Source organism: Blennius ocellaris (assembly GCF_963422515.1).
Source record: "Blennius ocellaris genome assembly, chromosome: 10".
NCBI lineage: Eukaryota > Metazoa > Chordata > Actinopteri > Blenniiformes > Blenniidae > Blennius > Blennius ocellaris.
Window position 1 is genome coordinate 12,577,182 of NC_137659.1, and position 27,714 is coordinate 12,604,895.

At 41.2% G+C, this 27,714-nt stretch overlaps 1 protein-coding gene across 2 annotated transcripts; it reads right to left on the reverse strand.

Moving 5' to 3' along the window:
• Positions 1–4,124: 4,124 nt before the first annotated feature.
• Positions 4,125–26,946, reverse strand: LOC308135320 (activated CDC42 kinase 1-like). 2 transcript variants are annotated; one of them, XM_080503235.1, is made up of 18 exons: positions 26,562–26,946; positions 22,526–22,703; positions 21,325–21,395; positions 18,204–18,473; positions 17,900–18,052; positions 17,440–17,603; positions 16,449–16,568; positions 15,942–16,068; positions 15,664–15,810; positions 15,357–15,451; positions 14,764–14,958; positions 14,406–14,497; positions 13,957–14,001; positions 13,199–13,632; positions 11,882–13,096; positions 10,130–10,225; positions 8,822–8,952; positions 4,125–6,674 (listed from the first exon to the last, which is right to left on the reverse strand). In XM_080503235.1, exons 1-18 carry the CDS (start codon positions 26,649–26,651, stop codon positions 6,668–6,670), a joined length of 3,630 nt encoding a protein of 1,209 aa, XP_080359361.1. In that variant the 5' UTR covers positions 26,652–26,946; the 3' UTR covers positions 4,125–6,667. The 2 variants fall into 2 exon arrangements, with proteins under 2 accessions (XP_080359361.1, XP_080359362.1); XM_080503236.1 differs by lacking the exon at positions 13,957–14,001.
• Positions 26,947–27,714: the final 768 nt, after the last annotated feature.

Consider the following 27,714-nt stretch of genomic DNA (forward strand, 5'->3'; position numbering starts at 1 on the left):
GTGTTACAGTTACATTTGGCTTGTTATACAAGAGAACAGCTACAGACCTGCTTTGTCTCTGTACTGCTTACCAAGCTGAACATTAGCTTTAACTTATCTGAAGCCATTGTCCCACAGCCAAGTCGCTCCTAAATTATTTCACTAAACTCCTGTTATTAGAGGAGGGACATCGCATCGGTTCTCTATCAAGCCAAAGACATGTTGGAATTACTTTCTCAAACACTTTACTTTTTGTATACAGGTATTTGAACAATGAACCTGGTGGCATACAGATTTATTCAGGGTTGGCTGTGGTGTGCAGCTGTTTGGAGGCATGAGCTGTGAGCTATATTGGGTATAGACACCTGAAGTTTCTTTGTTGCTCCTGGAGGAGTTTTGAGAGTTTCTCACCTGTAGGAAGGCTTACCGTTATCTCAAGTTTTCTTTTTTTGTCTCTCACCGTGTATATTTGGGGTCCCATCACCTTGGAAATAGTCAATTCTGTTCCATTTCTTTATTTTGTGGCCATTTCAATGCCAGGACTTCCCCCCCAGCACTGTTTTGCCATGGCCCCATTACTGCGGCATGAGTTTACCTCCGTCCAAGTCTACTGTGATTGTTGTTTTCTTTCTCGCCCTTAGCAGAATGATATATGGGTGCAGCCAGACCATTCGCAGGTGCTGGCGCAGGACAATGGAGAAAGGTCTGGCTAAGTGCGATTAGTCCAGCTGCAACCAGTTATCAACACTATTCCGTTGCTTTTGGGATATTACAAAGAAGTGGGTGGCTTATTTATCACAAAAGCCCAATTGCTTTTGGATTACAACTTTTTCTCAATGTTATCTAATGCTTGTATTTTGTTGGGCACTTTGTCTTTGTTTTATGTTAATTTAGTTTAAGATGTGTCAAAATTTTGTCTGAGATACACACCAAAATAAAACACACCAGGAGAACTTTTAAAGTTGTTTTGACAGCATACGCATTGCCTTTTTATACATATATTGCAGTGTTATTTTATCAAGTGAAGGATAAACTAGCGTGTGGTGTGAAGGGCAACAGTCATCACACTAATTGATGACTGTCCAATATTCATTTGACTAAATGGTTTCTCTGTAATAGTCCAATCCAATTGAGGGTGCACTTTTCCTTTGTTATTCTGTTTTTTAATCAAAGGTGGTATAACTACTGATTTACGGTTACGTTGCTTTAACTGGAAAAGTGAAAGTATTACTGTTATAACCATACTGAAGTGAAACAGCACAGTTATTTTCCCAAGTCAAAGTGAAAGCATTTGTTATTTTTAAACATAATCTATTTGCATTGCAAATAAGGAAGAGGCAGGGATTTGATTCAGGTTGCATGTGTCTCAACTCAAACACCACGCTCTCACTGAATTTAAAATTTGACATGATTGGTTGGATTTAGCCTGCAACTGTTTTGTTTTTTTCATTATATTATCTAAATTACCAGCAAAAATCTGAACCTTCTCACACAAACAGGAACAAAATGTTTTCATAATTATTATACTTCATATTTATTAGAATAACAATGATTCATAATTATTCATTAGATGTTCTCAAATGCCCCTTTTTTATTAACAGAACACTATATTTGTTAACCTCCAGTCCTGTTCTTTCCACAACTTACTGATAGGTTGGCAACAGTCTCATGATGCATGAATTAATAGTATTTGTTAAATATTTACATGAGTGTTTTTTATGCAAGATGACTGGAATTTATACACTTGCAACAGCACTTACATTTGTCATAATACCTTACTCTAGCAAATGATCTCTTACTCACAGTGAATCGTTTAAGCTTTGAAATGGGAAATATGTGTAGTTTATTTAGCTTTTCCAACTTGATTAATGGCATTTTCTGTTACATCACAAGAGTGACTAAATCAAGACTTCTCTAAAGATAAAATATATTGAACCTCACAACAATATTCCAAAACATCATAATATGATGATCACTAAAGCTGCTCATTGGTAGAAAACATTGAGAGGCAGATCCAGGTGAAGTTATGAAGTGAGTCCGAGAGTGCAGCAGGAACTACTCATCAGTTCCTCCCACTGTACTGTGACTTTTCCTCTTCTCTGTTCCAACTTCTCTCAAATGTCTGCTGCCTCATATCCCACGCCGTCATCCTGTCACCGCTCTATGTCTCCACTCCACAGCCTGCCGAGTCAACTCTGTGTGTGTGTGGGGGGGGGGGGGGGGGGTTGAAACTTCGAGGTAAAGTTTCAACTCGGAATTGTGAGTTAGAAAAATGACGATCTTGGCGAGGAATATATACATATACCTTTCTTAGAAATAAAAAAAGGGAGAAAAAGAGCACAGAGTCATCAAAATCATAGTGTTAGGTAAACTGCCACACACACACACACACACACACACACACACACACACACACACACACACACACACACACACACACACACACACACACACACACACACATACAGAGTATGCCCAGCCGCTCATTAGTAAGCAGGTGTGTGTGTGTGCGTGCGTGCGTGTGTGTGTGAATACGCGTGAATTTTCAGCATTTCCTCCATGCCACATTGTCATTTTGTAATCAACATTTATGTTTTATTGACCGAGAGACATTCTTCATCATCAGGATTCCAGCCATGTCATCAATAAACAAATGAGCCTGCGATATGCACTTTTAGATCCGATGACATTGGAAACAATTTATGAACTGTGAATCATGCTGCAAGTTCACTGCAGCTGACGGCATGAATATACAAATACGAAGGTCAATTGATAGCTGTGAGACGAGGATCAATGTGGCCAACACGTGCAATGTTTGGGGTTTATTTTCTCAAGGCAAAATGTTGTTGGAATGTCAATGATCGCAAACAAACACGGTCTCATTGATTCAGATAGATTGGTCACCAAAGACGAGCAGTGAGGCCAGCTGAGAGGTGTGTGTACAGAAAGTTTCATGGCCCTCTTATGGAGTTACACAAGTTACAAAACCTGCAGCATGAATGATTACATATACATGCTGAACTGTGCCCATATTTGATTCCTTTAATAAGAAAAAAAATATTGAAAATTAAAGAAATGCTTTCTGTTTACAAGTTGGTCGACACTTGCATCCTCGTGCCATCAATTCATCTTTTAAAGCATTTTAGAATGCTTTGAAATAAACCTCAAAAAAATAACTATGCTGGAGAAAGTTTAACCTGACCTGCAGCTTTTCAGCCAAATTTATTCTTTCAAAGGGTTTTTTAGAAATTAGAAGAGATGTGACAGAGTTAATAATCAGAGACTCACCGCTTGTTGTCATCGTTTCAACATCTCAACGAAACACAGACGACCAGCCGCCACTGTTGTGCTGTGTGATCAAACTGCACATTTCAGAGTGGCCTTTTATTGTGGCCAACCGAAGGCACACCTGTGCAATAATCATGCTGTCTATCAATAACCATCTTGATATGCCACATCTGTGAGATGGGATGGATTATCTCAGATAGGGGGAAGTGCTCACTAATGCAGATTTAGACATATTGGCGAACAATATTTGAGAGAAATAGGTATTTTGTGTATATAGAAAATGTTTTAGATCTTTGAGTTCAGCTCATGAAAAATGGGAGCAAAAGCAAGTGTTGTTTATATTTTTGTTCAGTACATTTACACATTAACTTCAGTAATTAAGTACCTCCTGTACAGCTCAGCAGATTGTCTCTTTGTTCACTATGGGCCAACATTTTTGCTCTCCAAGCCAGCACAGTGAACAAGAATAGTGGTATGCCCACAAGTTCAAACTATTCAAAAGTATAATAATATAAAAAAAATCTGGTCATTTAAAATGGACTCAGAGCGTGTCATTGGCATCATTCAGGCTATTTGGGGAAAATGCTTGCGGGGCAAACAATGCCCAAAACTGTCTTGGATGTTTGTGGAACAGAAGTGAACTTCAATCTTCTTAATCCATGCTGAATCCCTCATATTGATTCTCCTAAATATCAAATGTTCATAAAAGTAATTATCGTTGCACTTGACTATTTTCATCATTTTGACATTATGCATCTGACTGGTGTTTAGAGTGCAGAAAAAAAGAAACATGGGAGACAGCAAGTTAAAAAATAATTAACTCTTTAATAAAAAATACATTAATAAATTCGGCAGCATGAACTTCATTTCCATCAACCCAGGAGGAGAACAATGAAACCCAACTGTACAGTAGGCGTTTATAACGAAACACATTCTGGGAAGCAAGTACACAGAAATGAGGAAGAAATGGCAAGTTGAAGGAGAAAACAGCAAAAAAAAAATACAAATACAAATAAATGACTTTTAAGTAGCAAATGTTTGTGCAGAAATCGTCCTGACAAACACAGTTTGAACACCACAACTGGACAATGTTGCTTTGGGTGGATCAAAACACCACAAGTTTCACTTCAGTCCTTCTAATACAACTACAGCAGCTTGGTATGAAGACGTACAACATATGGAGGGATGGAGGAGATACCTCACTGCGTTCAGTCAGCTTCACCACATCCCACCACAATGAAGGAAAAGTAGCAAAACCCACCTCGAACCAGCGCTTCAGGTCAAATTACTCTGGGAAGGGGTAACCGACTTGCAACTTTTTTTTGTTTGTTTGTTTTTACAAAGACAGTGTTTCCTTTGCTTTTCAATACAGGGACAGATCCAAACAAATGAAATCTTGAGATCTCCACTTACAAGACTAGATGGCACTGAGGAGATGGACAAAATGAGAGGTGATAGATTTCCAGCAGCCCTATTGCACACGGAAAAAAGCTTTTACTGGAAGATGTCTTCCAATATCAGTCCTGTACATCTTTCATAAATATATTCTCAAAAATATTTGTAGCTTTTTCGCCTCTCAATTTGGCCTGCTTGTTGGTCCTCTGCAGGACCAATTTCTCAGAGGCTATTTGAAGTTTCTGCCAAGATTGTGCTCAAACAAGTCACACACTGGATAGGGGATTGTGGACATATGGGTTAGTTTGGAGTTCAGACAGGGCACACATTTTCCACGTCACTTAAACCTTAAACAGACGGGTACCAGTTGGCAAAAATGTTTTTTTCTCCCCTATTTTTTTTTTTCAACTAAAAAAGGTCTGTAATGTTTTGGAGGGTTTTTTTTCAACATTTCCTTTATCACATTAAAATTTCAGAAGTCAAACTACACAGAGCAGTTTTCACCCTTTACTCACCGAAATGAGAATCAAGAATAAGTGTTCTGTTTGCTGACTGTCTTCCAAGGTGACCGCTAATTCTCCAAAAATCGAGTGTCACGTCCAACAGTGAGGTCGTCCAGAGCCAAAGCGCCCCTCAAGTTTAAAAAAAATATTGCCCCGAAAGCTGCTGACCAAAAATGTGCAGTTCTGATTCGAAGTGATGATTATGAGATGGGATCTGTGCCTTGGGGTGAATTTCACAACGCTGCTGTTATTAGCTGCCAACGTAGTGTGAGTGTATGCAGGAAAAAGCACAGTGGCAGGAGTTTTCAGCTGATCTGCTGGACTTCTGTGAGGGCAAAGTGCTTAAAGGGAAGAAATGAGTGAAGGTTTTATATGTAGGGTAGATGAAGTTTCCACCGATTGGGTAACCCTTTTTTTTTCTCGATATAGCCACATGTAGGAATAAATCACAGATGAGTATTTCAGGAGAAGACTCAGGTTAAAACATGCTGTGAAAGGTGTCGTGGTTTTCTGTCACTGAAGATTCAAAACATATTAAATGTTTCACTAATGTTTAAAGCATTTCCTAGAAGTGTGTATATGCCTCTTGATAAAGAGTGGACACTGTTTGAATATAAATTAAACCTCCTTCCTTTAATCATTTTGCAGTAGCAGCAGTTTCCTCTCTGCACAGTGCCATCTTTCTCCTTTCATTAGCAAACAGTCTTCATCATCATATCTCTGGCCACCTTATTAGTTAAAGTGAGTCCCTGCACAGTGATGGCATGGCAGTCTGTTGATTTTTCTTATTGTGCTTGAGTGAGTCTGTGGGGAGTTTTTCCTTGATACCTGCGTGAAAGTGGCACTGCAGCTGCAACTACAGGAGGTTGACCTTTAAACAGTGCGTCATCTGTTCAGTATTTCAGTTCAGTGTTGGTTCGGTAAACTCTATGCGTTTGTAGTGATACGATACGACATTGTTCAGTGTGGCAGAGTGTGGACATTGTGAGAAAGTGCTTCTGTATATATTGTGCTCGTCATTGTTTTGGGCTTTTTTTTTTGGCCTTTTCAGAATCACTTTCACACAAGCGTGTTAACGCCGTCACAAGAGTGGCGCTTTAAGTGTCTCGCGCCGCAGTTGGTCAACTTTAATTTGTGGCAGTGATACTCAGAGTCTGTGACATTGCAGCTATTTGCCAGGGCGACACAATGTACAGCCATTTTTTTTTTTGCTTGAACGGTGGACAGCGGTATACAGTTTCTTAGTAAGTGCAACAATCACATAACTTCCAGGCCGAAGGCAAAAATATGGTCTGAAGTCTTTTCTGTTTGTTTTTCCATTCACGCCTCACTGATGCGCCGATTGGGTTCAGTATGTTGTGCTTTATTCTCGTCTTCCAGTCTTGAGATTGGAGGTGTGACTGAAGTGCCAAACGGAGTGGGTCAGGAGAAGATCCCTCTCCTCTGATGAGGTCTTACCAAGGATGAGGTTTCAATCAGTTCTCAGCAACGTGAGATTTCTGTCACCATCTGTAAATATAAAGAAGATTTAGGTTAAATTGGGAAAATTGTGCAATGAAATGCTGAAATCTCCTGACTGCATGGATAGATAGATAGATAGATAGATAGATAGATAGATAGATAGATAGATAGATAGATAGATAGATAGATAGATAGATAGATAGATAGATAGATAGATAGATAGATAGATAGATAGATAGATAGATAGATAGATAGATAGATAGATAGATAGATAGATAGATAGATATAGATAAGTGACAGCTCTATCACCCCTCTGTATCTCTATACTGGGACAAACAACTCAAATGGACTGACTGAGTGAGGAAGTTTCCTTGAAATTCACTTCAAGTAAAAAATGTGGTGGTTTTTATACATATACTATACTAGAGGCAGAAGCAATTGTTTCTTTGTGCCAAGTGCAGGGTAAATCTGAGCAGAACGGGGCACACAGAAGGGAGTTTCTTTTGTACGAGGTGAATTGTATTTTCTTTAATAATGTGTGCAGAATACAAATCTCACAGCCACTTGTGTTTGAGGAGCTGCTGCCACTTTAGGGGGAAACACAGAATTCAGATGACAGAGTACATGAACATCTTTATTTATCATTCTTTGGCCAGCAGGTGTCTCAAAACTGCACAAATGAAAATGGTTATAGTTTTTGAAGCAGGAGGTCAACACAACAGCAAAAAGCAATTAATTCTTGTTTTCCTCAGCTACTTTTCGCCCCGCAAAACATCTCCCCTTCATTTCATTATATCCGTGCAGCAATCTGAAGAAAGAGTGCGGCACCATGAAGCACAAATACTTGCAGTTAAACTTTATCCACGCACATGTAAAAGACAGCAGACTATTGAAAAAAAATAACCCAATTTAACACTGCGCGTATCAGAGGAGACTTCGTATTCTCGGAGTACTTCTTTGGAACAGAAGTGGTTTACCCGGCATGAGGAGTCAAAACATGAATCAGTTTGTAGTATTCACTTTCTCTCCAACAACATTTTTATGGTATTGCAGCGAAAGATAAATAAAACACCACACTATCAACATCTGATTGCATGTCATGTGCCTCTTCACCCTGCAGACGTTAATAACACGGGTCATTCCACGTCAACTCAATAGACATCAGACATTTTTAGCGTGCCCAACTTAGATCTTCTTTACAATTTATCTCAATAAACTCGACAGCATGTGTGCAAAATGTTTGTCTTCTTTAGTTTCTGAGATATTGACCTCCAAAAAACAAGTATTGCTTCATGAGTTCCATAAGTCATTTCTTTTAAAATATTTATGGTGGATGTTTTACATTTTTATGGAGAGCGCTGTCCTATTATATGCTCTTAACCTCCAAAGCAGTTGGCCTGCGGCTGCATATCCACAGAGCCATGGAATGCTGCTATTGGTATTTTACATAAATAAAGCTTTCTTTGGAGACATCTCTTCACTGAACAACATCAAATATTTGCTATTTTGATTGAGAGCTGTCATGTTTGAGTGCTTTGTCAGTATGCGGGTTTGGAAATGCATTTTTGGAAAAAGTGTTTGAAAAAATGTAGAAGCAAAAGCAATATTAAAATATGTCTATCATATAAAACAGTCTGACCACAGAAGTGACCATTTCTGAGTTAGAAAGGACACAAAACATGAATTAGTGTGTATAACATTACTTTGATGTCAATGCAATTAAGTGTCACTTTGACCTGATGTGGCAGGTCTATTTAAAAGTCTGTTAATATGCCAATACCTCATCCTGTTTGTATGAAACCACTCCTGCATGCTGCAGATGTTTGAAGAGACCTATGCGGTGCATTTACACACTTCCATTCTATACATTTTCTCAATAGAAGAGAAAAACAGTACAGAAAACTTTCCCACTGTGAGAGCTAAATATAAGTTCCGGCCTCATTAACAGCTGTCTGGTTGCATCATACTGCTGCCTGTCTATGTAACAATACATTTTGAGAGGGAAGTATCTACAGCAGCTCCTCTGGGAAGCAGAATTTAATGGTATATTCTGCAAAAACAGATGTCATAAGCCTGGTCTCAAATGAGGGATAAGATCAGATGGGACTGAGTTCAGTGAAAAGCCACAGGGGTTTAAAAAAAAAATTAAAGTGAGTGAAAATATACTGCAAGTTATAAACCAGAAGCAGAAGTACCTCTGTCTGGTGGTGGATCCATAGTTATCTAACATCTGAGTGCTGGCCACCTCCAGATTCCAGTCACACATCTCCAGCAGCTTGAGACACTCTGAGCGGTTCCTCAGGCCCAAACAGAACAACTGCTCCACCTGCACAGAGAAAGGATGGCTAAGATCAAACCTCTGTACCCAGAAGGCCACGTGAAGCAAGGGAGGAGTGATAACGTGGCTTAATGTCAAAAGGTCAAATGGCCATGCTTTTATCGAAAAGAAACACAGACTTCATCTTTATTGCACTTTAATGTGCCTCTGACTGGAGTACCATCTTCAAACAAACTCGGCATCTTGGTCCAAATCACATCTGTTACTTATATTGCATTTGCGATGCCTGGATTGCCTTTTTCTTTATCTTATAGACTTTGCCTCCACTATCAAGGAGCACTCAAGTGTTCCCTTGTGCCCACTGTCGTCCAAACACATTCTCCATCCTGCGTCAGTGGGCCCAGGCACAGCTTGTTAAGGGGGCATTCAAGACTACTGTAGACAACACAGTGTCCATAAGCTTTTGTTGTTTATACCTCTGCAGCCGCAATGTCCTATTTACCCTTACAGATCTCCAAAGTTCTCTTATCATATCCTGATATGAACCTATAAAGTAAAGATTACATTCAGCAACTTTAAATGACTACCTGCTTGCCATTACAGGCTGCTCAAATGAGGTTATTAGAGAAAACAACTTGAGGACCGACCTGAGACATACTGAACTGGATCTCTGAGGATCCTTTTACAGCACATCAGTGTTTACAACTGAGAAATATGCTCCTCTTTTGGTAATCGTTGTAAGTAAGCCACATAATGGTCACATTCATGGGATCGTTATTTTGATGGACTGTAACAAAGATAATGTTACTTTGCGAAACCTTAAAGCGTGCTATTCCTGTGTATCGTGTACTGAAAGATGACAGCGCTCACAAACATGCTAAAAAGCAGTCAGAAATAATGAATGTTCAAAAGCAGAGCTGTACAAAAAAATGAAGGACAATATTGTCTGGGTTCTTCAGTATATTTTCTGGAAGAAATCAAATAGCAGAGAATGAAATAGACTAAATGATTTACCAAATGATACAAAGGAAAATCTTTATCAAGTTTTCCTTTCAATTTACATGATGTCACAAAATTATTGAACCTGTCTGACCACCTTTTACTAGCTTGCATCCGTTCTGTGTCTCCATACGTCATACAGGTGTGATGTGAACAACAGATGTAGTTTTCTTCAAGCGGCTGCAGTTTAAAAGGCTTTCCACAGTGTTGTTAAAAATGCTCCCACCTTTAGATAGTGTACAGCTTTCTGCACATTCCAGTTGTGGTTCTGAAGAGCAGCTTGGCACTCCTCTATGGTCACACCGTGAACAGCCTCTTGCACCTGAAACACACAAAAACAACACAATTTATTATAATATTGTTTTCACAATACTCAAATCATTCATTTAAGTGGAAATACACATATTTGTTTAAAAGAAACACATTCATAAAAGTAGGAATTTTTACTTTGTGAGGCATATTTAACCTGCGAGTGCATGTGGTGGTTCAATCATTACTTATATAACTTATGTTACTGAAGACACTTTTAAGAATGTATTGAGTGTAAAGTACCAGGAACACATCTTTCCTTGTACCCATCGGCATTGTTTTGTAGACTGATGACTGTCTTGCATTCAGCTTTACCTGAAGGCTGATAGTGAATTATATTGAGATTCACGTGTCACTTCCATATCACTTCATTAATTACTTTAGCCAAACTCACCTCGAGCAACGTCTGATAAGAACAAGATAACAGCGTAGCAGCTTTTCTGTAAATGAGGGGGGGCGCACCGTAACATAATGACTAATTTTGAACTCTGTATCAACAACATACAACGTCAAAAACCTCTGGAGGTTTTTACACCCACAGTGGAGCCACTCCAGCCTGTGTGGCATCGATCTCCTCTGCACTGCAGCTCATATGTAAAACCATCGCTGCACTACTCAAGTGTGTAGCCAAAGATCTCAGTATCTACATCAAATGTCAAACGGCTGATCGATGCAGCGCCTTCGCTGTCTCTGACTCAGGTTCCGTCAGGCTTAGTCAGTGTCACAATCGATTGGCTTCGTCCAAGAAGCTAAATCAAACTATCGTTACGGGTCTTTTCAAATCAAATTTCATATACCTAATATGATAATTTTTTTCTAAAAATTAAAAGAAGAAGAAAGTAATACAAGGAAAAAGAAAGAAAAACAATAGGAATCATAGAAGAAGCCAATAAGAGGAAAAAGGGAGGCAAAGAAGCAAGAAAATGAGGAAGAACAAGCCAAAAAAAAAATAAGGAAAAGAAAGAAATAATGAAGAAGTGAAGAAATGATGAGAAAGAAGTGAAAAAGAAATAAGTGACCTTGTGTTCCCGCATGTTTGGATTGGTATGTTTTAAGAAAAGTATGAGATAAGTGAAAATATTAAAATGTAATTTGCCATTATTATTGGCTTTTGTAATCTCGGCTCCAGAGAATTGTGCTTTTACACAAACTTTGTTTCTCATAATGACCAGAGTCTGAACTGTAAGAATATTTGTTCATTTTCAACAGACCAGAACAGTTAAAAAGAAGAGTCACTTTTTCCCACAGACAACCAGAGTACCATTATAACATGTTTACCCCAACACTGAATACAACACAGCTGTTGAACTCACACTGAAGGTAATGATATCTTTGTAGACGAGGAACATTGAATCCTTCTGACACAGCGCTGGTATTTCAGTGCTTTCATGCAATTTAACCGCATAAGAATTGAGTCATATTACTACACACTAATTACAGAGGATCAAGAACAAATGACTGTGTGGTTAAGGTCAGCCGTCCATGGCTGATTGAAAGTAATCCTGGTAATATTATTAAGAACCAAAGGTCATCTACATATTTAACAGGTATTGAGTTTAATATTCACAATGGAAAGACTCACACTGTATTTTTAGGTTCATTAAGTAATACTTTTAATCTCATATAATAAATGCTTTTAGGTGCATTGTCCAAATATCACAGGCCTTACCATTTTGACCCTGTCAGCTGAGTTTCCTCCTCCGTCTGTCCCAGTACAAGACGTTGTGACCGCAGGTGCTGTCAGCCCATCCGAGCAGACACGAGGGAGACTAACTGATGTCTTCATCCCTGACCGTGGTCCACTCAGGCTGCTGTTATTGTTGGAGGAGAAATTAGCCTTCAGCTCGCCCGGCTGGATGATCCCCTGCCCATGAGCGTGTCCCTGTACTGTCTGTGCGCTGACCACCATGGGTCTGACGGTGGCTGTGTTCGCATGCCGCACATGCTTGTCCTCCATGTCGCCACTGGGAAGGCTTTCTGCCTCCCTAAAGAAGCGGTCAAATCGATCAAGGTATGGCGGCCTTTCTGGTAAAAGGTAATAGTGTGTGTTACTGACTTTGCGCCCCTCGCGGACGATAGGCAGGATGCACGGGCCTTTGCTGGCAGTGTCTTTTCCCTGTGCCTGGATCACTTTGGGTGCAGCATATTTAGGATCTGAGGCGAAGCTGTGTGTAGTAGGCATAAGTTTACCTGGAGAGGTGGAGAGGTAGGAGCTGTAGGTGTGTGCAGAGGGGCAGGAGGCAAGTGAGGCCTGCATGTTGCCGGGGCTGACAGAGTAGATCCTCTGCTGGGGGGAGCCCACAACCAGACCCATGGGGCTTGGAGTTCTTGAGCCAGGCTGAGACAAGGGGTCTCTTGGGGGGATCTGAGGAGGGTTGTCCTGGCATGACCCTGAAATGTCCTCTGAGTTGTCAGTTGGCATTGGAGAAATGGAGAGGTCTCTTGACCAGCGCGCAGATGTGTAGTCACCCCTTTTTATGGGACGAGGTGGGATGGGAACACGTGGGGGGATCTGTGGCTTGTCCTCATTGGAGGAGAGGGCACTCTGCTGTTGTCCTTCCAGGGACTGGGGGTTTAGTGGAGTCTGGGGACACGAGGCTGAAATCTGGAACTGATGAGCACTTGCTGTAGGTACATTGAGCCTCCTCATGCACTCCTGCTGGAGTTCTTGAAAGATCTCAGCAGACTGTGAAAAAGAGGTGGACAAACTGGAGCTCTGCTTGCTGGGGAGAAAGAGGTTGTCCTCCAGACCTGCTCTGTCTGTACTTCTGGAGACCTGAGTGTCACCCTCCACCTTCTGTCCTGAAGCAGGAGCCTCATCTGGATAACAAATATCACTCTGCTCACCGTCGTGCTGCTGCTCAGAGCTGTTGATCGAGCTCACCTTTGTTGAGAAATAAGATCAAATTTATTTGATCAAAACACTTGAAATGTGAGTGACAAGCAATAATAACACTAGTATATTGTGAAAAGTACTTTACCATACCTCCATATCGTCTTCATCTTGTGCTACGTCGTCGTAGGCTGGAGGTGGGGGTAATGGCCGTGCATCCCAGTCTACTACTGGTGTGGGGTGAAGAGGCCGAGGCAACGATCTCGATGGACTTTGAGGTGGAGTCCTATCCATGATGTTCTCTGCTTCCAAAGCAAGCTTTGCTAATGTAGGGATCTGAATTCCCACCACAGGGGAAGGTGAGGGTGTGGATGGGGCAAACTCCTCCCCAAAGTCAATGAGGGACACTTCACTGTTGAGGTGGTGGCCTGAGCCTGAAGTCCTGTTATTCCCCTGTTTTGTGGCAGAAACCCACGCTGCGGGTTTAAGCTTGAGGCCTTTGACTGAACCAGTTTTCCGGAGTGACAATCGTTTTAGTCCGGCAGACGTTACATCTTCTTCCTCATTTACTGGATCGTAGCAAGGTTCTGTGAGTAAAATACACAGAATTCATTACTCCATTAGTAATGAATAAGAGTAACAACACCACAATAAAACCACAAAGACACACTCTGCTCCTTAAAAAGATCCCAGATGTGAGGTTAGTCTTACAGTGCACTGCAAGGACACTGCACACCTTGTTAGAGGGACGTTGTGGTGGTGAGATGGAGACACAGTGACAGGATCACAGCAAAGTCAGGCCAAAGACAGAGATGCAAAACTATGTGATGTACCTTTGAGAAGTGGAGCTAGGAGGGAACAGAGATGGCAGGAGCAATGGGTGGGAAGCTGCTGAGAGAAACCAGACTTACTCTTGATTAACACTGCTGGCTGAGGAGGGCGGGGAGGAGGCTCCTCTGGAAAAATAAAAATCGAATACCACCGGACCAATTGAAGAAACAAAAAGGAGCGGAAAAAAAATCACAGCAGCAAAAGAAAAGGGAAACAAGCAAATGTCAGATCGCAAGAACAAAAGCTTTGTTAGAATTAGAGAGAAGCAAGCTGGTCATTTTCGTGGTAAGATGTGCATGACCAAGACTTTGAATTTGAAAGCAAAATCCCTAACATGAATGCAAAGAAATATAGAGAAAAACGAACTTGCTGCCATCGTGTGTCAAATGTGATTTGACTTTTAGTGTAGGTTTTTTGGCATAAGACATAATTCATTCTCTGTCGCTGGCTGTTCCAGCAAAGATTCACTATGTAGCTGTGAGTTTGGACGAGTGGTTCAAGTTTCTATGGACAACTTTCTTCTACTCACTTTTAGCTCGTCCTGGCAGCTGTGTGGGCCGAGCAGCATTGAGGTCTACACCCAAAACATCAGGAGGGTCCATGGGATTCCCAAGGTACAAACTGGAAGGAAGGAAGGGATACACCTAATTGCAGTAAATGTCACACTGGATGTAATACCAAGGCTGTGTGGAGAAAAAAAAAAAAGTGCAGGACCTTTGAAATACAACATGCTACTGCCATCTATTGGTGAGTGTTTATTAATGCTCCAATTCAACAAACATGGATCAGACTATCGATAACAATATGAAAGACTATGTTGATCAGTCTGAACGTATTCTTTATTTTGTTGTCATATATTCAGCTGAATAAATAAATTAATCACTTACTCATCAATCCTGTCTGGGAAGCCCCAGCAGCGATGAGGGTTACTGTCTCCATGTCCTGTATGGATGAAGCTGTTTTTGAGCGGCCGGCTGATGTCGTGTGCCGACAGCCCCGCGACCGAGGTCACCACATTCCTGGGGAACTGTCCAACTTTAAGGGTGCGCTTGTTTTGACCTCGCCACCAGTAATTCTCCGCCCTGAAAAAAGTTAAGCTATTGAGTACAATGAGGACATACAACACTTTGAAATCAGAGACTCAGAGACGAACAAATGCCAGAAAATGTATTTGTTTTATTAGAAATCTTATTGCAGTTTTATAGTTGACATGAGCCTTGCAGCGTTGATTGTTTTGTGACTACCCATGCCTACTTGAGTCCTAATCACATGAGGCAGTCACAGCTTATCTAATATTTGGGGGGGTGACCTACACTAATGAGCAATATGGAGTCAGTAATTACTGTGTTGGGACTGTAGGATGAACTGGAGTTAGAACAACTTTTAACCATATTAATCAATAGGGAGATGAGGAAGTAAGTTAATTTAGTAAAATGCACAAAAGTGAACAAATTCAGTCCGAATGTAATTGAAAACCCACCTCCCCTCTATGATGGTGATGACATCGTTGAGCTGGATCTGGAGTTTATCGGCCTCATTAAAGTCCTGCAGGGCACACATGTCTGTGGGCATGGTCTGAAACAAGCAAAGTTAAGAGAAATAATGTAAGAACAGCAAAATCCAGCAGGTGGAGCTAAAAGTCCGTATATTGAATGACAGTTGAGCGCACACCTGTTTTTGTGCACAATAGGTGGCAAGTAAACCACTAACAGTGTTTGGCTCATAATTCCTTTTTATATAACACAGTCTCACGTTGATGGCTTTTCCAATGATGACAACCCCCTTACCTCAAGCAGGAACTCACGGAGGGCGATAAAAGTTGGTCTGTCATCTGATTTCTGAGCCCAACACTGCAACATGACATTATAGATATCTTGTGGGCAGTCCTCTGGCTTAGGGAGACGTTCCCCCTCCTTATCGATCTTATGGAGGATCTAAGTGTTAATTCAATGACAGAGGGGGAAAAGGAAAAACAAATAAGAACATGTTAACCAATATCAACATATGTGTGAGTAGTTATCTTTCTAGACATTCACGTTTGCATTTCTTTGCTTTTTGTGTTTACCTGGCTGCCATTGAGGCCCAGCCAAGGCTCTTGTCCGTGTGTAAACATCTCCCAAAGAGTGACTCCAAACATCCATGTGTCTGTAGCATGGGAGAACGTTCTTGTCTTCAGACTCTCTGGAGCACACCTACAACACAACAACAAGTCTATGAAGAAAATATCCATAACCTATTTTGGCCAAAGATAAATTAGGGGGATGGAATGAATTGATAAGACAATAAATGTAGCTACTTGATTACATAGGTGAGTTTAAATAGTGTGGGAGTGAAATTATAAGCAAGTAATAGAAGCAAGGAGTATTTCTAACTTTGTACATCACTAACATAAAACACGTCGACAAAAGAAGCCAAACAAGATGAGCAACCTGGGTTTTACGATCAGAAACAGAAGATTTGACCTTTCTGCTGTAAAATAAACTACATTCCTATCTTGATCTCAAAAATAACTATCCCTGGATTAGCTCCAAGAACAGCTTAAGTTCTTGTATTGCTTGTGCAGTTCACCCACCATGCAAAGGGAACCTTCCGATGCTCCTGCATGACATAGTGCTCATGGTTGTTGGGCAGCGCCCTCATCAGGCCAAAGTCGCCTATCTTCACTCTGTGGGCAGACGCCAGCAGGATGTTCCTGGAGAGAAAGGACTCTGTGTTTAATGCTCGCATGGAATTTATTCAATACTAACGTAGAGTCATCACAATTTTGCTAATATTTTTCCTTCGATTTTCTTTTTTTGCGTTATTAGTTGCACACAGTGGTGTAAACAGTAAATAATATCACCATCCATCAGCAAGAATTTAAATGATTTAAATGATGTTTGTATTTTCCTGAATTCTATAAAGAATTGTGATTGTTTACTAATGAAGGTTTATATAAGAAAAGGAGGAACGTTTTTGAGAAGTCCGATTTGTTTTAATTATCAGGAGTCAACGCACTTCATCGTAAAACCATAATGTAAAATGTATTAATAGGATAAATATGAATGTGTGTTCAATTATTATGTTTTCCATTGAAAGTGATGTAAATAGTCTGTCTCACTCTGATTGCAGCCCGACATCCCATGACTTTTGCAACATCCGTTAGGTAGTATTATTTGCAGAGCTCAAAAGCTCCCGAATATTTTGAGAAGACTTAATAGCTTGAACACTGTGACAGATATATGTAGTCATTGCAATTTTAGCATCACTTTAACTGGGGAAGTGACTAATCCACTGAGATTTCTCTTTCAACCATTAGCATGTTGTTAAACTTTTTAGTGAAAGTGACTAATTTGGGCTGGACCAAGAACCGGGGGCCACCCAGTCGAGCCAGCCAACCACTGAGTCATTTTACATATGGGCCAAGTCTCTCAGTAATGGCTTGCAAATGTCTGGGTGGAGGAGGAAAAGCGATATAAATAATTCACGACGGTGGTAAAACAATTCCTATATCTGAACAATACAGCATATTTGAAAATAGACCTTGACCTTTAAATAGCTGCCAAAGCTCCCAGTCTTCCTACCTGGCTGCTAGGTCCCTGTGGATGAACCTCCTCTGTTCTAAGTAGGCCATGCCACAAGCCACCTGCACAGCATACTGACACAGAGTGTGGATCAGCACGGGACCCTGTGGACGGACGCACCGCAAGCGCTCCAGCAGAGATCCCAGAGGAGCCAATTCAGTCACCTATAGAGTATAGAAAGGGAGAAAAACAAAGTGGGTGAAGAAAAGGGAGGAGTAGCACAAGGATCAAAAGAAATGTGAAAGAAGTCGGAGTGAAGAACATGTGGAGGAAACAGAAAATGTGAATGTGGCATGAACAACTAAAAGCTATATGTAAGTTTGAATGAGCAAAATCCCAAAACCCTAAAGTGTCCTTTATTTGGTGTATGGTCGTGTTCACGACAACACAAGTCAGCAACTGACTGTGTGTGTGCTGGCATTAATCTATCTCTGTGCGTGCATGTCTGTGCGTACACTACCATCTTCATTGGGTGTGTGAGCACCACACCGTAGAGTCGAATGAGGTTCTGGTGGTCCAAGGAGTGCATAGCGTTGACCTCACAGATGAAGTCCTCCAGAGCGTCGGGCTGGCTGAGTACGTCTGTCTTTAAACACTTCACGGCAACATTCAACTGGGGAATGAGAGGAAAAAAATCCTTTATCTACATCGGTATTGCCAAGCTTAATTTCTTTTTAGCTGGTAATGTTAAAGGAGTGTGACAATGCTCAAGTTGTTTTTAAAGTGTTTATAAAATTCTGAATGAGAGGCAGATGATTTCTCACCACCTTTCCTGCAGGTGTCAGCCACTCCCCTCTCTTCACAACGCCAAAGGAGCCGTCGCCAAGCTTCTCGAACAGGGTCAGGTCCTTCTCTGGGATGAGGCAGGTTAGAGCCTGCTGCTGCCCATCGGGGGGAGCACTGCCACTGGGCTGCGTGGCTTGGACTCCTTCCCCCAGACCCAGGGGAGGCGTAGGAGACAGTTTGCGAAATGAGGAGGCTGGTTGACCTTGCTGAGGAAAGTCTCCTCCATCTGGACGCTTACCACTAAACACCTAGAGACGAAAAAGAGAAATGAAACATGAAGCGGGCTGTGTCCAGTTAATCTGGAACAATAAATACAGTATTGGAGAAACTGTGGAATACGGCTTTGCAGGCTGAACTCTCACAAGGGAGTAAAAGTGAGTGACAGTAACAAAAAACAGGTGGTGGAGCATTTTGCAACCAATTATGTTGAGTTGTCAGAAAAAGCAATGTGTATCGAATGAACATTTCAGAGTGGCAAATGGGGGAAAAAACTGGCAAAGGTTCACCAATGTTTCCCCTAAAAAAGGGAAAGTTGTGATACAAGTCCACTTAAATGCAAAACTGCAAATACAGAAATGTTCTTGTCATCGACAGTATACACCATCAAATAATGGTGGTCAAATGAATAGAACAACATTTTTTGATTAAACTCAGATGTCCTATTGGGCAGACTAAAGCACATATTCCTATTCAAAACCAGAAACTTTGATATTACGGGGTTGAATTCCAATGGCTTGGGCAGCTAATACATCTGCTGTAAAGGAGACTTTGGATTAACATTTGCTCCCATCTAGACAGTTTCTTTAACAAAAAAATAAATGTGAATGTACATATAGCCTCTATTACAAGTCCACTACCTGCAGTCCAGACCATTTATCAGTAAGAAACCATTTTGTACATCATAAAAAAACAAGAATGAGACATAATTCTTCACTAAAAATCTCATGCAACAGTCTACTGCTACAAGATACAAGAGATACATTTTAAATATGGGGCCTGTTCCACCATTTTTTAATGTGTTACTGCTCTCAATTGATCTGATCTCTATCTGAAATCACAAAAAAGATTAGTGAAAGATATTAAAAAAAACACATCATTTGCACCAGTTGATAAGTTATCTATGCCCCACTATGAATTAAATATGGCTTCACAGTCATTTGCAAGTCAACAGTGACCTGATTTAATCACAGTTAATGCAACTTCTTTTATCACCCGAGGGTTGCACTCAAAAAAACATGAACTTTTTTAGTGCAGCTCTTATCAAAACTGGTAATAAGCTGAATCTATTCCCCTCACTATAGACTTTCTTGTGTGCACAATAAATGAATGGAAGGCAAACACACACACACACACACACACACACACACACACACACACACACACACACACACACACACACCCCAGAGAGAGAGATTTCACTTGATTTCAGACAATAAAGAGTGAATTACTTAGCTGTTTAGGAAGTGCTCATTACAGAGCAGTATTAGATTAGGTGAACAGAATGTTTCTCTATGTGTGTGTGTGTGTGTGTGTGTGTGTGTGTGTGTGTGTGTGTGTGTGTGTGTGTGTGTGTGTGTGTGTGTGTGTGTGTGTGTGTGTGTGTGTGTGTGTGTGTGTGTGTGTGTGTGCGTGCGTGCGTGCGTGCGTGCGTGTGTGATCCATTCCCTTAAATATGAACACATGAGCCTTTAAGGGAAACCTTTGTTTAGAAACCCTGAATTAGATTGTTTACTAAAATAGGAATGTATTTTCTGTGCATCAGCAACTGCAGATGGTGACGCAGCCAATGAGCAGGCTGGTAAAAGAATAACCCACTCTCTACTTCCCTCATTCAGACAGCCATAACAGATCACATGTAGTTTTGAGTGGATGTGTGTCGTTTTTGGCTCATAAACTGCACCCAGTCAGTATTCACAAATTGTGTCATCAGAGAAAAGGAGGTGTCAGTGTATCTCCAGTGCCACACATATTTGACAGGCTGGATATAAACAGTAGCAAGCGGCATGTGGTCTCACATTCACTCCGGAGCAGACATGACATAATGCTGCAGACCTTTTTAAAAACGCCACCTCTCTGTGGTTACGGTGTGGTCAGTTGGTTTCAAATAGGACAGTCGACATTCAAATGATTCTGAATATGGCACAGAACACACACACACACACACACACACACACACACACACACACACACACACACACACACACACACACACACACACACACACACACACACACACACACACACACAGAGACACACAGACAGACAGCAGGCTGAGGAGGCAGATTACTCTATCCAAGGATGGTGCCAGAGGCGGAAACAGACAGGTGTAATTATAGATGGCAAGCAGCACCATGCCAGTCCCACAAGTGCACACAGCCAACAAATACACACACTCACACAGAGTACCGACAGCTTCTCCTCAGTCTCCCTTTACCACAGTTCGTTCCTCTGAGTGGTTTTGTCAAGATCTGCATGAGATACATTTCAGTTTTGTCCCCATTGTGAGGAATCCTTCAGCCGCTATCAAAAGGAACAGTCAGAAACTGTGGGAGACCTGATGCTTGGTGAAACAGCCCTTTTGTGAAAGCAGCATGCTCTGAGCATGTGTGACATCAACTTGTGACTTGTTGTGTGTCTCTCTGCCTCCTCTGAACATGTTTACCCACCCAGTGAGCTCTCTGGAAGAACAAGGTATGGCGTTTCTTCTGAGCAAATACTCCATTATAATGGCAAAATACCCAAATGTGATAATATGATGATGATTCACAAAGTTCAAACTAACGTAATTTCAACTGTATTATGTATGATCATTTACATGCTGATTTCAACCCAAAGTGGTGCATTTACTGAATACAGTAATGTAAAGGCTGCACTGTAGCAGATATGTCTGTTAACATCATTGTATTCATGCTATCAATAAATAATACCAAAATTCACTCAGTTAGTTGTGAATATAGACTGGATACCAGAGAAAATAGTTTCTACGTGCACACTGTTACACACAGAGAGATGCTGCGGTGGCGACACAAAGCCAAGCATACCATGTACCATATTAAATGAGATCTCTGTTTGTGTGTTGTGCCTGTCGATGTTTGTCACCTTGCTCATCCAGGACTTGCGCTTGCACATGGCTTTCCGCCGTTTAACAGCCTCCCACAGCCGTCTCTGCCCTGTACCAAGGAACAAAACAAAAAAACAGGAAACAGATGCAGTAATGGTTAGTGAATCAACTCAATGAAGAATTACAGTTTCAGCTTCTGTTCATGTCGAGCCATCAAGAAGAATCCTCATGATTGTAAAGATTTGATTGATTAAAATGACTGAATATCAACTTTTCGTCTAAACAGAGCAATGACTGAGAAGAAATTAAAGTAAAGCGGAACAAACTGAATAAAAACACTTGACTTTGAAAGAAAAGAAGCTAAATAATACATAGAAAAACAAGACAGTAGCAGTAAAAAGATAAAAAGAAGAACCTCAGTTAAAAGCCTAGAGAGCAGAGACATGAAGGGAGATGTGAGTGAATAAATGAGTGGGAGAAGTGGGTGTAATTGGTCTTTAAGCAGCTCTATAACTGAAGCCCCGAGGGCTTCAGTAACTGGGTTGAGAACATTATTGGAATGATCCACACTCATGCACACAGACACAGACACACGCACACGCACACACACACACACACACACACACACACACACACCACACACACACACACACACACACACACACACACACACACACACACACACACACACACACACACACACACACACACACACACAAACACACAATCCGGTACTCTGGTGTCTGCTCCTATTGCACCTAATTACCAGTCGTGAGTTCGAAATGATATTAAAGGTTATTAGTTAGAGGATTTGTCCCAGCAGCATCGAGGGTGATCCAAATGACACACTGCCATCACGAACACAAAAGACCTACTTCAGCCTTTGGTGTCACATACTGACACATAAAGAATACAATAGTTATGAAGAAAATGCTTTTCACAAATAGCTTGAATTATGCTGCAATCATTACCTTTCTTCAAAAAGAATGACAGAAACAGAAGATGTTGCCAATCTGTCATCTTCAGGTAAACAGTGCCATCAATATACATACTTGGGGGCTTTTAGTCACTAAAAAGGAAGATTAATATGGACGTTTTATCAAGTACCAATGAATTGAACTCAAAGGTAAAGCTTTATTTCTGCCGAACATAAGATACATTCACTCTGAGAAAAACTGAAGACAACTCATAGCTCAGTTTTTTTTTTGTTCATGTGGCTGCTCGGGAATAATGTCTCACCAGGTCGACCCATGCCGATTTTTTCCAGGTCTTCGTTCTTGACATAGTCAAAGTGGGACAGCCGTGTGACGTTCAGATCATCTCGAATCCGCAGGAAGTACTGCTGTAACTGCACCTCCATCAGCAGCTCCAACAGCCATTCTGTGCCTTCCTCACACTGCATGCTACTGCCCAGTTTCTGATGAAAGGAACAAACAAAGAACAAGTGATTTTGTTGAAAAACCCCATCCACGTTCATAATGCATCAACCATTTTCTCAAAGTTTGAAACAAAACCTGTGAGATACATCTGAAGAAAATGTCACTGAGCAACAATCAAAGTGTTCTTTTGGGTAGGAAAAGAAAGGAAACTGAGCTCAGAGGCATTGTTTTTGCTGGTCCAGCAATTGTTTATAGTATCCTGCGTAGATCCTTAAACGTCATACACTCCTGAACCTTTATTTAAACACACAAACAATGTGGTCTGTCGACTCCAAATGCTTTAAAAAACAAAAACATCGCAGGCAAAATGCCCAAAAGAAAAAAGCATACTGCCATTATTTTAAATGCCCCAGATATAATTTCACAGCAGAGTCATTGTGGGAATAACTGTCCCAACAGCAATTTATAAAAAAGACATGCAAACAGAATAAATAAACCCAGTCCAGAATAAGAAGGTTGTATTTTTGGTAGTGCTGCAGTAGATAGTGCAGAGGCATCACGGGGCAACAGTGAAAATGATACATGGCATGCTTTCTGCACATCTGGTGCCTATAAGCAAAGACAAAAGGTGACTACAGTGTTGTACATCATTATACATACAATATCAATCTTCATTGTAAAAACCCCAAACTAAAATATTATCCATCACTGTTCACTTAAAAATATGCAGGGTCACATTAAGACTCGACTGTCATTGACACATAACCATGTTTGTGTGTGTGTAAATATTAAAATTTTCAAAGATAGAATTTATATATCAATGTAAAGAACATTTTCAGTGTGTGAAGGCTTCGACAGTTAGTTTCCAATTGATAGTTAAGAGTGAGAAAGTGGAGCAGGATTGACTATTCTTGTGCCATGCCTTAGTGGCATGGCACAAAGATTACCATCCTCAGCGGCCATTTAATTTTATTATTATGTTTTTGCAGTTCATTTGCTGCATAACTCGTCCCGCACCATTGCGAGCACAGACACAAAAAGCACATCAAAACATGCAGAAGGTTTGGCTAACATGAATTTCGTAAACAATTTAGCTCTTTGTTAATGATTTGGCTAACCATTTCCAAATAAATCCCATTAAAACTATATAAAAAAAAAATGAATACAAAGTAGATGCGAGCGTGACCTCATGGAGGAGATAAAAGGGGATCTAAGAAGAAGCATGGAATCTGAATGCACATCAAAATGTTGTGGAACGTGCGGGAATATATTTCAATGAGTTTTGTTAACGACTAATTGTTTCTAAATGAAACCCCCAAAACTGTGAGAAATGTCCCTGAACATTTAAATCATCCAGAAAAGTTTTTTCATTTGGCAAACCAGAGCATTTGGGAAAAACGAAAAAACACATAGGGAGAACATGAAAATTACAGACAGACAGGAAAGACCTCACTGACTGTGCAAAATACTGCACCACTGTGCCTCTATACCATTAAATGGCATTAACAGTGAACCTGCGAACCAATAAGCTCAAAACACAAGAAGCATTCCCTAAGTGCAGAGATGGACAGGGAGACCTTTCGGGTGGATCTTCTGAGCTCCAGTGGGCCCCTCACTAAGAAGTAATTAGACTTTGTGAATGGGGAACTTCCTGTGCTGGTTAAAGAAAGGTTACAAAGGTTAGAGAAAAGTGTCGCAGGGGTCACGGTTTCCTCTCAGGCATTAAAACGTCCTAATGGGCTTGGTTCAGAATCACGTCCTATTGCTGAATGACTGTGACCAGTGTCCCTCACACAGAAAAGCAGACCTCATGTTGAGCCAATAAAGTACGATCCGAGTTCTAAAAAGTTTGTAAACTCTAGAATACCAACAGGCTGCAATGATGTGCATATTGTTCAACTCTGCAGTGATTGAAAACAAATAATATATATGCCACTAAAAATGTTGCATTGAAAAATAAATATTTATTTTATATATGAAGCAAGATCACTCACTCAGCACTGAATATATAGCATGCATATACTGTGTCTTTTCAGTCCCCATGAGTCCAGTATTTCCAGGGAATTCAGTAGCGAGCTCTGACTGAGCTCAATTGACTTTGAGGCCTCAGTCTCCAATGGTTTTGCCAGATGGTTGTATCCTCATACAAAACCATTCCAATAACCATAAAAGTGGGCCGGCTGACATCTTTCTGCCATGTCCAAATGTGCACCCAGCTTTGGCTTTCTGAGGCAGCAGCAGGGTTTGTCCTCATGTTTCTTTTTTTTGTGCTAAATTTCACACTGAGAAAAATTCAAAGGTGTTAGCTTGGACAGAAATCCTCTTGTTTGTGAACTGCAAAAGTAAAAAAAGGTCTGCCCCTCCCAATGAAAAACCCAAGGTAATGCGATATACTGACCTGCAAAAGCCTGAATGAACTGGAGAGCCAGGGTAAACAGAGTGCCAGCAGTGCCTGTGGGTTTAGGACTAACTACAGCTGCAGTTTTTTGATTCCAGCTCCATATTTTGCAGTTTGCTGCATCATGCTCGACTCCTACTCTCAGAAAGTTGATATAGGAGACTGCTTGGTTGGGCAAAGCTGTGCCAAAGGCCCCTCTGTCATATGGCATGTTTCAATTGGGCCGCTGCGCAACGAGTTTGAAACAAAGATCATACCTGATAATGTTTTAGAAATAAGCTATTCCTAATTTTCACTATTCGGTGAAAGTGTTTTAAGTCTGATACCCTTCCTCCAGGTGACATACACCTCCACTTATTACACCTCTCATCCCCAAGAGTGCCGCACCAACTCTGGTCTGCCCTGGCTGTCAACACACAAGTGCTATTTCTCTGGCCGGTGCCAAAGACGCAAGTCAGCTTCCTCTTGGGCCTCTTTCCATGACAGTGTCATATCTGAAGCGTGAAAAACACAGAAATGAAGCGCACGTGTTTATCTGTCCACTTGTTTATCTGTCCAATTTGCAAACCCATTAAACTGGAATACACATACGGATGTACGTGTATATATATATATATATATATATACATATATATATATATATATATATATATATATATATATAGCACAAGTTGCTATTTTCGAGACAGGTGCAGCACAGCATATGTCATATATCCACTAATAGAGGTGGTTAAGAAATAAAGATTATGCATTGTCACTGGCTGACAAATCACAAAAAAACTGTGAGTTGCCTCCTTTGGTAAATGTTTGCATGTGTTTTAAGTTGTGCAGCATCTCGTGGCGCTTGACTTCTCCTATAATTAGGTAAAGCTGAGAATGCGCATCGTGGCGATGTAAGTTTGAAAGGGGGAATGCTATGTTCCAGTCATTAGGCGTGACTTGTGGCAGCACTCTGAGGAATCCAACAAGGGCAAGAGGTCCAGTACTAAGTCCTCAACACTTTTATTTCTTCTACTCCACAGGCGGCTAATTATTTGTTTACTTTTTAGTGATGCAACACATTGAAAAAAATTAATAAATGCATGATATATCATAAAGTGTCACAAGCTTACATTTACTAATATGGAGAAAGAAAACACAAAACCAGAGAGTATGAGACTGAGAAGAAGGGATAGAGAGAAACAACATGATGTCTCCGCTGAGAAATACTTCTGGGCTGAACTCATTCCTCGTGGTACTGGAGACACACACACACACACACTAGCCAAAAACCAATGTCCTGTGTCAGGTCTCGAACATCCTGCTGCAGTAACAACAAACCTCCCAGAGGAGAGCTTCAGTCCAGCTGGAGAATCCACAGAGACACTGTCAGACCACTGACCTCCACCAGGATTCATGATTCATGCATTCTAACATGATTCCAAAGTTCCAACTCATATCAGCATTGAATCCCTATGTGGACATGAGCTACGCAGACTGTCCAGGAGAGCAGACTTACTCTATATACGTGAAAGTGAGCCAGGAAGGGGAATGTCTTTTTCAGCTTGTCAAAGCGTCGCATCCTGAATTCCTTCGTCTGGTTCAGCATTGGGTGCAAATAATATGCATTCGTCTTTAAATGGCTGGAGGCAGCCTCTCGTCCTTTAAACCATGACCAAACCTACGGTACTCCTGGTGTGACGTTCCAAGTCCCTGAGGGAATTCCAAGAAGCACTCAAACTTTTTGGATCCTGACCCAAGTCTCTGAACCGGTGAGGGGGAAGAAAAACTTCCTGCAGCCCTGTACGCAAATCTGCAACATTCCATGGCGGGGGAAATCCTCCTGTAAGCCTCCGTCTATAGCTTCGGCCCTCTCAAGAAGTTAGAGAGGCATTTATGCAGAAGTGAACTGTGCAAAGTCAGGCTGTCCTAGAATGTATGGAGTACAAAAAAAGAGAGAAAGCCTCTCAACTGTACCCTCTGCCTAGTTTAGCCATGTGTCCTCAGACAGCAATGAGCCAGTCATCTAAACTTGCAGAACTTCGCAAATAAGTCACTCCTCCTTCCTCTCCCTCTCTCACTCTTACTCTCTCTCTCTCTCTCTCTCTCTCTTGTTTGCTCTCTCTCTCTCACTCTCTCTCTCTCTCACTCACTCTCTTGCTCGCTTGCTCTCTCTCTCTCTCTCGCTCTCTCTCTCTCTCTCATGCAGCTACTGTCTGTTTGCTTTTCCATCCCTCCATTGAGCATGGGACTAAAAATAGGAGCGAGTTTCTCCCCGATTCAATCTCTCAGCAGTCGGGCAGGCAGTACAAGCGTGACAGCCAGAATGACCGTCTCTGGTTTCAGAATTTCGGGGGCACCAAGTCGTGTGTTTGGGTGGTTCAGGACAACAATGTGTGTTCGTCTGTGTGCTGTATCCAGTTAATATGTCATCCCATCTTCAATTCTTCTCTTCCATGTACCCTTTTTCTCCACCAACCCCCTCCTCCCCTCCAGCGAGCTGCAAGACGGTCCGTGCAGTGCAGAGCAGTGCGTGGTGCAGAGGACAGAGGCTTCATGGTATTCAGCCCGGAGGAGCATTTGATCCGGGGCCAAAGGGTCACATTCAACTACAGGATGGGGAGCTTGTTTCCTGTGATGCAACCCCCCCCCCACAAACACATACGCATACA